General features: G+C 41.8%; 1 protein-coding gene across 4 annotated transcripts in view; it reads left to right on the top strand.

Annotated features, from left to right (window-relative positions):
* Positions 1–13,857, top strand: part of pcloa (piccolo presynaptic cytomatrix protein a) — a 53,409-nt gene that overhangs the window by 16,749 nt on the left and 22,803 nt on the right. For 3 of the 4 annotated variants that reach the window (XM_037981215.1, XM_017414801.2, XM_037981216.1), the window contains exons 5-8: positions 2,378–6,455; positions 6,753–8,296; positions 8,659–10,726; positions 13,253–13,300. In XM_037981215.1, the coding sequence (XP_037837143.1) occupies positions 2,378–6,455; positions 6,753–8,296; positions 8,659–10,726; positions 13,253–13,300 (7,738 nt within the window). Of the gene's footprint in view, positions 1–3; positions 2,199–2,377; positions 6,456–6,752; positions 8,297–8,658; positions 10,727–13,252; positions 13,301–13,857 lie in introns of those variants that run through there. The other variant, XM_017414798.2, reaches the window with a different exon arrangement.

Here is a 13,857-nt window from a genome sequence, read left to right as displayed (position 1 = left end):
CACCCGAAACCATACTTGATAGTGCACCCATTTCACCTGAACATATGTCCTGTACTCTTGAGAACAGCTCACAGGAAGCACCACAGGCAGAAGAATCAAAGCAGCCATTAGTAGATGGATCAGTGTCTGAAAATCAGCCTGAAAACAACCCTATTAATTCAGAGAGTTTAGCCGAGAGTAACACAGCTGAGCGCCAACAGATCAATTCTGAGAAAAAAGCAGAAGACACAGAACCATCTCATTCTAACCAGCAAACACAGGAGTCAGCTCTCAGTGAAATCCAAACACTTGAGCAACAACAGAGTAGCTCTGAGAACGCAGCAGAGGATCATCCTTTTCCTGACACAGAGATTTCCAGTGTCAAGCAACAAGAACAGAGTAAAATCCAAGCAGTTCAGCAGCAACAGAGTACCTCTGAGAATATGGCAGAGAACTGTATCCCCTCTGTGGAAGGTGACAAACAAACTCAATTGACTAACACAGATTTAGACAAGAAAACGGCTAGTGTAGAGGTAGAAACTAAATCTGATATTGAGATTACTCAAAGTGAGGGTGGAACTCCCTCAGCAGATAATGAAAAGGTAGAGCCAAATCCAGAAAAGCTCCCAGAAGTGACAACAAATTCAGATGAGGTGACACTTGAAGAACCCCTAACAGAAAAAATCCAAGTCTTCCCAGCAGTGCAAACTCCATCAACTCTACTAGAGAATACATTAAATATCAACCAAACCCAGATCAATGAAAAACCTGGGGCAGACAGAGCTGAATTAGGTGTCACAAATGCAGTAACTGAAAATGTGATTCCAGTAACTGAACCAGTATCTTCTGTCGGCTCCACAGACAAAGCTGATGCCCCTGAATGTAACAAGACAGAGCAAGAATTCCAACCACAACCAACAAAGTGTGCAGAATTTGAAAGCTCTTCAGCAGTGGCAAAAGAGCATTCTATGTCAGCTTCAGAGGGGGCGTGTCAGACAAATGAAATGGGAGATAAACCCGTAGAGAAAGAGAAGGCACCTACAGTACCTGATATAGTAAACACACCTCCTGGTGTGGCTCTGTTGGAGAAAGAATCCAAAGTTCTTGGGAATGCACAGGAAGAGAATACTTTTAAAAATACAGATCCCTTGAAAATTATTGATATTAGGGAAACAAATAAGGAGACAATACACAGAGAGCCCGATAAAGAAGGCTCACTTCATTGTAAAATAAATGTAGGAGCTGCAGAGGTAAAAACTAATGAAGGGGAAACTTTGAAAGAGGAGGCAATTGAACACAAAACAATTGAGAAGGCAGATGATCCAAAGCTCTTGGGTAAGGATGATAAAACAGCAGACTCAAGTGAAGCAGTTACTAGTACTGACACAGCAAATATTGGCCTTCCAATGGAGAGAAATGAATTAGAAAAGTCAGGAGAGCCAATTACGAGTGTTCCAGAGCAAATTTCAAAAGATATAGTACTGATAAATAAAGAGATGCAACCAGAAAGAAAGTCTGAGCCTGCTGAAAACAGTCACGTGGAAGAACAAAAAAAGTCTTTGTTCATAGGAGAGGAAGTTTTACTGAAGAATGAGAAACAAACCTTTCAAGATCTTATGCTAAAGGTGGATGACAAATCTGACAAAGTAGTGGTTATCTCTGATCCTCCACCTCTTGCACCAAAAGAGCAAGAAAAGGTCAGTGTTGAGTTGCCACTGAAAAGTGTAGAACTGTTGTCAGATTCAGCTGTTCTTAGTGAGACAAAACTCAGAGATAAAACCTGTGAGGAGAAACGCTCCCCTGGTGAGGCAGAGGCTGGTTCACAAATGGCAAGCAGTGCTGCTGAAAATCAAAATGAGCCTCCGAAAAATTCTGAGCTGTCAATCAAGGGCAGAGAAGGAGACAGTGACAGGACGAAGGATGAGTCACAGATTGTTGTTGGCAACGGCCAGGAAACTATTTCAGTATCTGAGGCAAGTGCAGAGTGCCACAAAGATGACACTACAGTGTTTGATGTAGGAGTCAGCCCAGCATCAAAGAAGGGTGAAGTGTCAGAGAGTCTGCCTGTATTGGTGCCTTCAGTCCTTGTAGCTGAACCTAAAATCCAGTCTGTAGTTTGTGAGCAGGATGAAGGCTCAAATGAAGCGAACAAGGAGAAGAAAATGGAATCTAAAGCTAAGCCTCTGGAAAAGCAAAACGATAAAGAAGGAATATCTAAGGTGACAATAGTGTTTAGCTAATGTAGCAGTAGTTTGGATCATTAACCCCTTATTTTCATTAATTGTGTATTATTAAACATGTGTATTTATGTGTGGACTGAGAAAGAATAACATTCTGAAAATATTGACATTTTCATTGCATGAAGTGACAAAAAACTGTTTGTTTTTCAATCCATCAGATTGAAACAATGGAAACATCGAAAGAGCCTGAAGTAAAAGAAGTGGAGGTCAAGGAAGTCAGTCCCACCAGCCCCTCAGATCTGTCAAAACTAGAAAGCTCTGTCCTTCCCATTCTTGAGGCCCAGGGGAACACACAGGAGGAGGAAATGCAAACTAATACTCTAAAGACCAGGCGTAAATTAGAGGTTCTTCCTCTCTCACCTGATTCTCCAAGTTCAGAAGAGGACAAAGGACTTTCGGAGAAGAATGACAGTAGTACCACAAAGAAAAAGCTCCTTGTGCCAATGGAAGTCAAGGCAGATTCCTTAGACGATAGCAGTGAAAGCTTTGGAAAAGAAAGCCCAATGTCTGGAGAGGATGAGGATTTTATCAGAAAACAGATCATAGAAATGAGTGAGAATGAGGACGCCTCCCCATCTGACGAAGAAAATCTAGTCCGACAAAAGATCAGAGAGGATGGGAAGAAACAAACTGAACAAAAGAAAGCCGAGACCGTAGAGAGGAGCACATCGGGAAAAGCCAGACGACTCACAAAGAAAACCACTATAAGTCCAGATGATGATGATGATAAACAACTTACAGCCACACTGGATAAATCCCATGCTGACAAAAAGGAAGAACAAGAACAAAAAGAAGAGGAGCATAAAAGCAGTGCTGCAGTTCGCAAATTCCAAACTATGGAGCTTAATGCAACCAGCACCCCTATACGTATACCCAATGCTGATGGAGAGCCTGAAATGGAATGCCTGACAGACTCTCCAGATGACAGGTCCAGGGGTGAGGGGTCATCTAGTTTGCATGCATCGAGCTTCACTCCGGGGACATCCCCAACATCTCTCTCATCACTGGACGAAGACAGTGACAGCAGTAGTCCAAGCCATATCCGTACCAGTGAGGGTAAACAGCACCGGAAAGCCAAACATAGACAGGCTGGTCAAATGCTGCCAACTATTGAAGACTCTTCTGAGGAAGAAGAGTTACGGGAGGAGGAAGAACTACTCAGGGAACAAGAAAAACAGAAGGGCTCAGGAAAAAAGTCTAAGAAAGACAAAGAGGAGATTCGAGCCCAGAGAAGGCGAGAGCATTCAAAGACGCCACCAAGTAACCTTTCTCCTATTGAAGATGCCTCACCAACTGAAGAACAAAGGCAAGAAGCTGAAATGGAGGAGATCAGACGATCATCCTGCTCTGATTTTTCCCCAAGTATCGAATCGGATCCCGAGGGGTTTGAAATCCATGCTGCAAAGATCGCAGCAGTCCAGAAAACGTATCAGCTGCCCATATCAGTGTCTCTTCACTCTCCTACAGATGATCAAAATGCTGATAAGCTTCAGAAAAAAACTCTCAAATCTGCTGATGAGGCCTATGAAGAAATATTGCTGAGGGCTAAGTCCCCAACTTCTGATAATGTTGAAATTCAAGCTGAAAAAGAGTCTGCTTATGGAAGCATGCTTATTGAAGATTATGCCTACTCAACTTTTATTGACAATTCATCTGATTTGGAAGAGACAGAGAAAATTACAGTTCCTGTTCAGCCTAAAAAGCTAAGGTCTCCTGATGAAGTTTATGAAGACATGATAAAGAAAAGAAAGGAATTCATTCAGCTTGAGCAGGAATATGAAAACATGAAGCCAAAAAATGAAATTCCTAATCCAGAAATTGTGCTCCAACCTGCTGAGAATGCATTCTCCAAAAGTAACACAGTAACATTAGGCAAAGATGGGAAGCCATTGTTGGATGCTGAAGCTGCCTATGAAGAGCTAATGAAAAGGGTCCTGACTCCTGGAACAAGTCCAACTCAGCCTGAACCAGAAGTGGAAACTGCTGCAACCAAAAAGGCTCTTCATCCCATTCCAGACTTAAAGGTGACACAGTGCTCTTCAGGAGAGTTATCCTCTGATGATGAAACTACAGCTAAAAAGGAACAGGAGATAGATATGAAACCAGAAATGGAAACTGGGCCTGTAAACAAGGTTTCTGAGTCTTCTCCATCATCCACATCAGATCAGCAACCTAACATTACAATCACAATATCCCAGGTTGATCTTGTAGACTTATCAAGTACATTCCCAAGATCAACAGCCCCTGTGATTGTTAGTGTATCACCTTTGCCCACAGTTCCACAGTACACTCCTAGTATAACCAGTGTGGTGTCAACAGCCCCTCCTGTCCCACCTAAGCCAAATGTCTTGCGTAGAGCTAACTCTCAGGAAAAATCAGAAGAACCCGTTGCACCACCACTGCCTCCTCCCACTCCACCAAAACCAACTGTTTTCCCCAGAAAAGTTCCCGTTCCTCTCCCATCGCAGGCCCCAGCTCCTCTGAAAAAGACAGAGTCAGTAACTATGACTACACCACAAGGGTCCCCTGTAAGACAAACTGTAACTCCAACATATAAACCTCACGTTCCCCCTCCTGTTCCTCCAAAGCCAGCCATTCCTCCAGGGATTGGGGACAGTCACAGACAAGGACATGGTGCCAAACCACCAATTGCACCAAAGCCGGGTTCACAGCCATCTTCACCTGCTCATGTCCCGTATCCGCCAAGACCCACTGTACTTCCCACTAGTCAAAGTGACACAGTCCTCAATCTGAGCCCCTCTTCAGAGAGAAAGACATTTCAGTCCTCACCAAAGTCTCCTACTTCTCCAAGATATGCCAGCAATCTTCGTGACACATATGTGGTCATCACACTGCCATCGCAGCCTAGCTCTCCTGTAGACAGTGTCACAACTCAAGCTCCATCCAGCCCTGAGCCACCACCTCGTTCACAGCAAGTTCAGCCTGAGAGTTATTACCAGTCACAGCCTCAACTACAATCATATTCACAACACCATGAACACCCAACTTCGCCTCAAACAACCAGGGTGCCTCTGGCCTACACACGTGTCACGGAATCTATTGAAAGCCAAAAGGTTTGTAGCCCAGAAAAACACGTATCTAGTTCTTGTCATATAATTGAGGCCATATCGGCCTCAGCACAGCCACCTGTCGTTATGCCTAACCTCATCTCTCAAGTGGTTACTACAGAAGTTCAAAGAACAACTGTCTCTGTTGTTCATGAGAGAACACCGCCACCAGTACCAGCTCCAAGGGCAAATGGTGTCCCAATCTCAATGGAGAAAGCTAAGCCTCAGACGCCAGCACTGAATGAACAGGCCTCTCAACCCTCAGAGGTTGTAGATCTTAGAACTGTGAAGGTGGATTCAGAATCAAATATGAATGGTGTTGATCTGTCTACTGGTCCAGATTCAAGATGTCCGTCCTTTACAAGTGAAGTCAGTCGACAAAACAGTGCAGTCCAATCACCTGTGGTCAACCTCAGCACTGAATCTTCCACTGTGTCTATTGTAACTGATAGCATCACCATTGTGACCTGTGCTGCCACGATCCAGCGATGTGACAATGTTGAGATTTCTCAAACGTCTTCAGTGCCCCTTCAGCTAACTAAAAACAAAGCATTTGAACCAGTTTCTCAAATTATATATAGACCAGTTGATTCTCAGCCACCCACTCTTGTTGCTACAGAGATCCCAATTAACCTCTCAGTTGGATCAAACACAAGTGTAGGAAGTTTTCAAGCCACTCCAGGTGCTATTGGACCCACTTCTGTTGCAAGCTGCGTTGCCAATGGATTAACTCCAGGAAGAACCACAGTGGCAGGAGCTGTTGATCTCAGCACATCAAAACCTTTCAATACTGTGGTGTCAGTGGATGCTACATCTGCAGATGTTGTTACAGCTGTAATCACAGATGATGGCAAACCAGTGGATCTTACAGCAGGGAAAAGAGCCGTATGCTGTGATGTCGTGTACAAACTCCCATTTGCAGGAAGTTGTGCTACACAGCAACCTACCACACCCCTACCTGAAGATCGTTTTGGATATCGTGATGATCATTACCAATATGACCGTTCACCTTATGGCATGAGAGGGTTTGGTGGAATTAAACCATCTATGTCAGACACCAACCTGGCAGAAGCTGGCCTATTCCTTTACAAAAGTAAGAACAGCTATAATTTCATTACCACAACAGAAGGTGCAGTAGATCTCACCTCAGCAAAGATATCAGATGCAGGTCAGTGCTGTGACATTGCAGACCTGTCACTTAAATGTCACTTTGAACTGCCTCCACTTATTTATGGCTAATGTGGCATATTTTTTTTAATTGTTTTCCATTTTTCATGTGTTTTGCATGGGCTTTTCATTTAATTTCTTTCAGCATACAATTTTTGCATGTGCCTGTGGCTGTTTTTTTTTTTTTTTTTTTTCTCATTTAACCATTTTTTAAATTTTAATAAGGCATGGCTTGCTTCAATATTAAAAAAAAGGTCTACCATATTTGGACTGAAAATATACTTTTGATTTTTGACAGGTGAAGCTGTTGACTACTCCAAGAAAGGGGGTTATGCAGGAATGACAATCCCACCCCAGTCACAAGCCGGTGTCACAAGTGATGTCACTTCACTTTTTGGCACAACCAGTGTTTTGAGGTCATCAAATGGAGTGGTTTATTCATCTGTTGCAGCACCAATACCATCTACATATGCCATTACTACTCAACCTGGATCTATATTTAGTACAACATATAATGCTGTTGCAGGTATGCACACAAGTGACACCATGCCGTCCCTGTCTAACCTCCAGAACTTGCCGCTTACACGATCCCAAAGTTTTCTGTCAACCATTCCTACTACCACATCAGAAGAACAAGGAGATGCTCCACTAAATCTGGAGATCTCTAGAGGGGGCACTACTTGTGTTGATGCTACCTCTACAGGAACAACATCATTAACCCTTGACTCCTATACTGATGCATCTTTGGAAGCTATTGCTGCTTCACTTGAGGCTCTTTCCTCACCCATGATTCCTGGGGATGGTCAGTATCAGGCAGAACGTGAGAGGCTAGAAATGGAAAAGCTCAAGCAGCAACGCCTTGCTGAAGAATTAGAATGGGAGCGGCAAGAGATTCAGCGGTTCCGTGAACACGAACAGCTCCTGGTTCAGAAGGAATTAGAAGAGTTGCAAGCTATGAAGCAGCACATACTGGCACAGCAGGAAGAAGAAAGACAGGCTCACCTCATGTTGCAAAAAGAAACCTATGCACAGCAGCAGCAGCAACTTGAGCAGATACAGAAACTTCAAGAACAGCTGCGTATACAACTTGAAGAGCAAAAGTTTCGTCAGATGTACCCCGGTGGGGACATCCCAGGGCATGGCATACAGGAGGCGATTGTCTTGGGGCCTGATGGCACAGTACTTTCTCGAAAGATCACCGATAGTGGGTGCCAGACAGATGAGGAGGATGAAGCTGTTAGCAAAGCTTACACAGCAGGAAGAAAAAAGAAAAGTGCTAAAAAGAGTGTTGATAGCTGTGTACAGACTGATGATGAGGATCAAGAGGAATGGGAGGCTCAGAATAGAAGCCGGCAAAGTCGTCCACGTACTGCCAGAGGTGATAGAAGTGGGCATTCAGAGGTGTCTCTTCAAGCCCACACTGAAATTTCTATTCAAACTGACACAGATGGAAATATTCGAATGGACACTAGAATGGAGTTATCAGACTCAGAAAGGACCTCACCAAAGAAACGGCCTACTCCCTTAGAAATTGCCCAATCCTCTAACCTTAAACCAGAGTTTTCTTCTCTTCAGGCCCCTCCTAAGTCTCCCAAAGTGTTGTATTCCCCCATATCGCCCTGTATCTCACCGAGCAAATCTCTTGAGTTTGTATCCTATGATAAGTCACTAGGTGACACAAGCCCACAAAAGCTAAGGGACTCTACAGACCCATCAAAAACATCTCCATTAAGTCCCAGAGGACTCAAAACCATACAGCGGTCCATGTCTGACCCTAAGCCCATGAGTCCAACAGGAGAGGAAAGAGCAGCATCAGGCACCCAGTATGGTGATGGCCATTCAGTGAGTACTGTTACTACATGTTGCATTTTTATATTACATATTGTAAATAAAAGAAAGGTGCACAAATTAATTATATTTTAGACTATAAAATACAAGTGACTTTAATGAGCTGGAATATATATTTTACAGCAACCCTGAAAAGGTGAATAAGAAATTTTATTTATTCAATAAAGCAATCTATACACTATATATAGGCAAATGTTAACAGTATAAATACATTTTAAATTATGGCCATTATAAGTATTTACATGTATATTGAACAATTTTTCATCTTATGAGGACTAAATAACCCATTGGCTTCTTTATTAAGTGGATTTATTCAGTTGAATTTCCACAAATCTAAAATCTTTTTTTTCTTACAGGGAAAAGGCTCAGGTGGCACACCAACAGGCACTCAAAAGAAGGTGAAGAGAACTCTCCCCAATCCACCATCCGAGGAAGAATCAACAACCAGTGGCCAGACCGCATACACCACTGGTTCTGCTCGCCGAAGAATGTGCCGCAATTCTAACATGGCGCGTGCTAAGATCTTACAAGATATTGATCGTGAGCTTGATCTGGTGGAGCGCGAGTCTTCCAAACTCCGCAAAAGACAAGCAGAATTAGATGAAGAGGAGAAAGAGATTGATGCTAAGCTTAGATACTTAGAGATGGGAATTAATCGCAGAAAGGATGCACTTCTAAAGGAGAGGGAGAAAAGGGAAAGGGCCTACCTTCAGAGTGTTGCAGAGGATAGAGATTACATGTCAGACAGTGAGGTTAGTAATATTCGAGAGACTAGGAGTGTCCGAGAAGGTGGTGAAGATGAGGAAATTGAAAGTGTTGGTCTTGAACGTCCTAGGACAGCTCCTCATGCAGAACTGGATGAGTTTGTCCCACCTCAGACCAAGCATGAATATGGAAAATATTCTCAGTACCAATATCCTCAAAGCCAGTACCAGCAGTCAATCTACCAGACACCACAATCTTACCAGTCTCATTCCATCTACTCCTCAGTTCCTTCCCTCACTACCTCCCAACAGCAGAGCTACCACCAGATGCTTTTGTTACAGCAAAAAGCTGCCAGGCAAGCAGCCCTTCTCTCAGAACTTGACGCAACTAAATATGAAGTAATTAGCCGTCAACCTGATCCTACATCATCAGCTTACCTTGGCGTCAAGTATGACAAATATGGTAACCATCTTGACCTCAGAGCCTTGGAGGTGGGAAGTATAGCAGGTAGCCCAATGTCAACTGTCTCAGATTCTTACTATACAGATGTAGATCATCATACACCTCAGAGTTATATGTTGCTGGAAGATGCTGCAGAGCTAGCTAAGACTTCTACAGGACTGTCTTCATCTTATAGTCTGGCTGAGAGGGAGCTGGCTAAGGCAGAAAAGCTGTTGCGTAGAAGTGCTGCTGATCTTGGGTCTACCGACTACCTGGGCTCCACCTCCAGACTCCATACGTTTGGAAAAACCCCCGATGAAGAAGATACAATGGAGGAGCCATATGAACTAAAACTGCTGAAGCAGCAGCTCAAACAAGAGTTTAGAAGAAGTACCGGTGGGACAGAAAACTTAGAACAACTGACAGGTCTCTCCCAACACTACTATACCCCGAGCTCTGGTATTTCCAGTTACTCCCAAAGACACTATCCTAAGTCAGAAAAGTACAGCATCAGTCGACTTACTCTTGAGAAGCAGGCAGCCAAACAACTCCCAGCGTCTATGTTGTACCAGAAACATAAAACTCCACTACTAGATCCTAAAATCTCCAAGTATTCCTCTATGACCGACAGCAGAAGCTTAGAAACTGATTATACCAGCTATCTGGGCTCCACCAGTGCATCCCCAAGATCGAGTCGGCTCATGCAGGATGAGATTACCTTTGGTCTTCGGAAGAATATTGCAGAGCAGCAAAAGTACCTTGGGTCCACCTTGGGGGCCAACTTGGCTGGGTCACTGAACTTAGGCCAGAGCTTGGGTTTAGACTCGGCTTATCCTAGCGGTAGTCGTTCCAGACCCTCATCAAGGCCCACATCTTGCTATGGCCTGGACTTATCTATCAAAAGGGACCTCTCGAGTTCTTCACTGAGGCTTAAAGGAGATGGAGAAACATCGGGAGATGGTCCAAGTTATCAAACCCCTTCTGGTCGCACCAAACCCACTAGCCTTCCTATTGTGCAAAGTGGCCGTGGACGAATACCTATAGTGGCCCAGAACTCGGAGGAAGAGAGTCCACTGAGCCCTGTTGGGCAGCCTATGGGCATGGCCCGGGCATCAGCTGGCCCTCTGCCCCCTATTTCAGCTGACTCGAGGGACCAGTTCGGTTCTTGCCTGTCCTTGCAGGATTCACAGCAGCAGCAACATATAAGGGAAGAACCAACCAGGGGTAGGGGTTATGCACTGCTGGATGATCTTCAGGGCACAATGTCAGATAGTGAAGGTAAAAAACAAACTTGTCATACAAAAATTGTTTTCATTTTCAATATTTTATAAACAAGTGTTTGCATGCCTTTTGTGGTTGTATTAATAATATTCATCTTTGCTAATTCAAAGTCTGCATGTTCCTATTTCTTATTTTCTGGTGTCAGTAAATCCAGTCTGCATGTTAGGATCTTCTGTGCATGCATGAAACTAATTTTTCTCTCCTTTCCACATACTGTGTAACATTATGCTATTCTGCATGCCAATGTGCAATCTTCAAGTTACAGCTATATTTTGTGTGTGTGTGTGTGTGTGTGTGTTGGGGGGGGGGGTTCCCATGTAAAAGCATTTGCTTTATTTTCATCGTCTGCATTTACTTGAAGCATGCTGTCATTTTGTGTTCACCTTGAATATTTTCATGACTCGGTTCTTGGGAATATGAGGTTTTAAACTGCACAAGCAGAATAATCCTTTGAAAATCTGGGTGACGTTTAGGAAAAACATTCCTCCACTACTGGCACAGTGAAAATAGCCTCCAGTATTTGCTCAATCGAGCCAGAATTTTATCAATTGACGTATCCCCTTTTTTTAGAACCTGGTCTATATAACGGTACTAATCATAGCAGCTAGTTGAAAATGAAATACAATTACGATAATCGAGATGTAATGCATAATGGATAGTATAACACTCAATTCAAGAGTAGTGACATTCTTAAAAAAAGGTACGGAGGTTGTTGTCCCAGTAGAGGGACCTGTATTTGTTTGAAATGCATCATCTTTGGTAGCAGCATGTCTGTGTGTGCAATAAATATAAAACTTAAACCTGCATGTCTCTTCTTGATATATTTGTGTTTCTGTGTGATATGTCAGTTGATTCTTTGTTGCTTGAATCATGTCTGTTTCTCTCCCATTTGTTTCGGTGCTTGATGGGCTCTGCTTCCAATTGCAATAAATTTACAGCCGCACTCCTCATTTTTTATGGATTCTCACAAAAATTCAAAGGAGTCATTTTATGTTTTGGGATTTTTTTTTCTGAAAAGTTAAAAGTCCTCATCGAGAGGAGTAATTCATTTGTATAGAGAACACCTTTCCTGACCTGCCTGAAACAGTTTTGCCATTGTCATGTTTTTTAATTTTTTTATTTTACTCAAAAACATCACCATAAACACATTGGTAAGATACCTGCATAGCTGTCACTTTGTTATATAGTGCTGTGCAAAAGTTTTGAGGTTTTCCTCATGTTTTTATATTTTACATGCATCTTTCTTGTTCAGAAGTTCCTCAGGCTTTTTCTGCGGGTCTTTTTGAAATGTATCTCTTTGGACATTGGCTGCCGTTTTGCTCAATTTCAGTCCAGTTATTTCCAATCCAGTACCTGACCATTTTGAGTGACTTTTTGTTTGTTTGTTAAGCCACTCAACTCTTACAAAAGAATCATTTGGGCATAAAAAAGCTTTGAAACTTAATGCCTAAACATGACAGACAACTTAGTGCATACTTAGGCACTTTGTTACCAGCAGCCTGTCGCAAAGACACGATTTGGTGCCAATTCTGCCGACCAGTCTACGAAAATGTTCCAAAGATAACACATAAAACAGGACCAAGGTGATTTCAAGGAGCTGTTAGCTAAAGCATATTCATCTCTCAGGTTCTGTGTCTGATCTTTGATGGATCCCCTCACCCCCACCCACCGTTTCTTTAAAATATGAGTGTCAGATATCGTTCATTTACTGTATATTTTTTTGTAGACCTGACACTTTTTCTTTTGTCTCCCACTTGTCCACTATTATCAAATTTTAATCAAACACTAGTGTAGCATCAGTGTATGTATGGAGTTTAAAGCTCTGGTTAGACTCAATAGAATGATTTATTCAGATTAGCTGTGTAGAGATGTAGTAGAGTGCTGTGTGGATGGGTAAATCAGAGCAGATTGTGTTGTAAAGCGCTTTGAGTAGCCTGGTTGGCTAGAAAGGCACTATATAAGTACAGTCCATTTACCATTTGCACTGCACAAAATTCTTCCCTTGTCCGATACAAGGACTGGACAGAAAAAATCGTAAAAAACAGCCAAGGTCCCACAGAAAGCCAGGAGAACTACTGATCAGGTTGCATGAAAGGCTGGCTCCTTGGAAGCAAAACATAGGGAAGTTTTACATTACCACACAAAACTGTACATGACAGAAACATTTATACTCTGCTTTGCAGGCATTTTTATCTAACACTTTCTCGATTAAAGAAGGGCAGTTTATCAGGTGGTATGAGATTAATTTACTTATGTTAAAAGATGATAATTAATAAATGGCCTTTTTTATTTAAAAGCTTGTGCCTACATCTGCTGTTTTGACTTAAGGGTACAATCAATTATTATTCTGTTTTGTTTTTTTGGGGGTTTTTTTGTAACACAAAGCACCATAGGACTGTTCACTTTTGAAACTCAGATATGGATTTTTTTTTAATATCTTTTACTTTTCCCTTTGTGATTAAAATTTGTAAGTATGCCAGTTCCAATTATTTCACATTATAAAACAATTTGTCCTGATTCCAGCTCTAAGTGATTCCCTGATGGCTTTGAACAGAGACGATGCAGCTAATGGTAGAGTATTCCTATTAGTTATCTATTAACTAATATATTAACCTGCTAATAAAAACAAACATCTTCTAAATGTTGGGAAGGTTAAACATAACAATAAAATCTTTAGTAAATACCGCTTTCATTTGCAGTTCAGGTCAAATCTGTTTTTCAGTTGAATCTTATTTAATATAATAGGATATTACAAATGTTTTGGAAGACACGTTAACTTTCTAATAATTAAGGATGTTGATAATGATAATATGTATATACCCAACATTTACATTAATAATAAGTTTATGTCCTACATGTTTAGAGTATGTACAGGTGCTGGTCATAAAATTAGAATATCATGAAAAAGTAGATTGATTTCAGTAATTCCATTTAAAAAGTGAAACTTGTATATTATATTCATACATTACATATGAACTCATATATTTCAAATGTTTATTTCGTTTAATTTTGATGATTACAAATGACAACAAATGAAAATCTCAAATTCATCATATCAGAAAATTAGAATCTTGTGAAAAGGTTCAAAATTGATGGCACCTGGTACCACACTCTAATCAGCTAATTAA

The sequence above is a fragment of the Kryptolebias marmoratus genome, linkage group LG18 (genome assembly GCF_001649575.2).
Source record: "Kryptolebias marmoratus isolate JLee-2015 linkage group LG18, ASM164957v2, whole genome shotgun sequence".
Lineage (NCBI taxonomy): Eukaryota > Metazoa > Chordata > Actinopteri > Cyprinodontiformes > Rivulidae > Kryptolebias > Kryptolebias marmoratus.
This window is presented reverse-complemented; position numbering and strand designations above follow the sequence as displayed.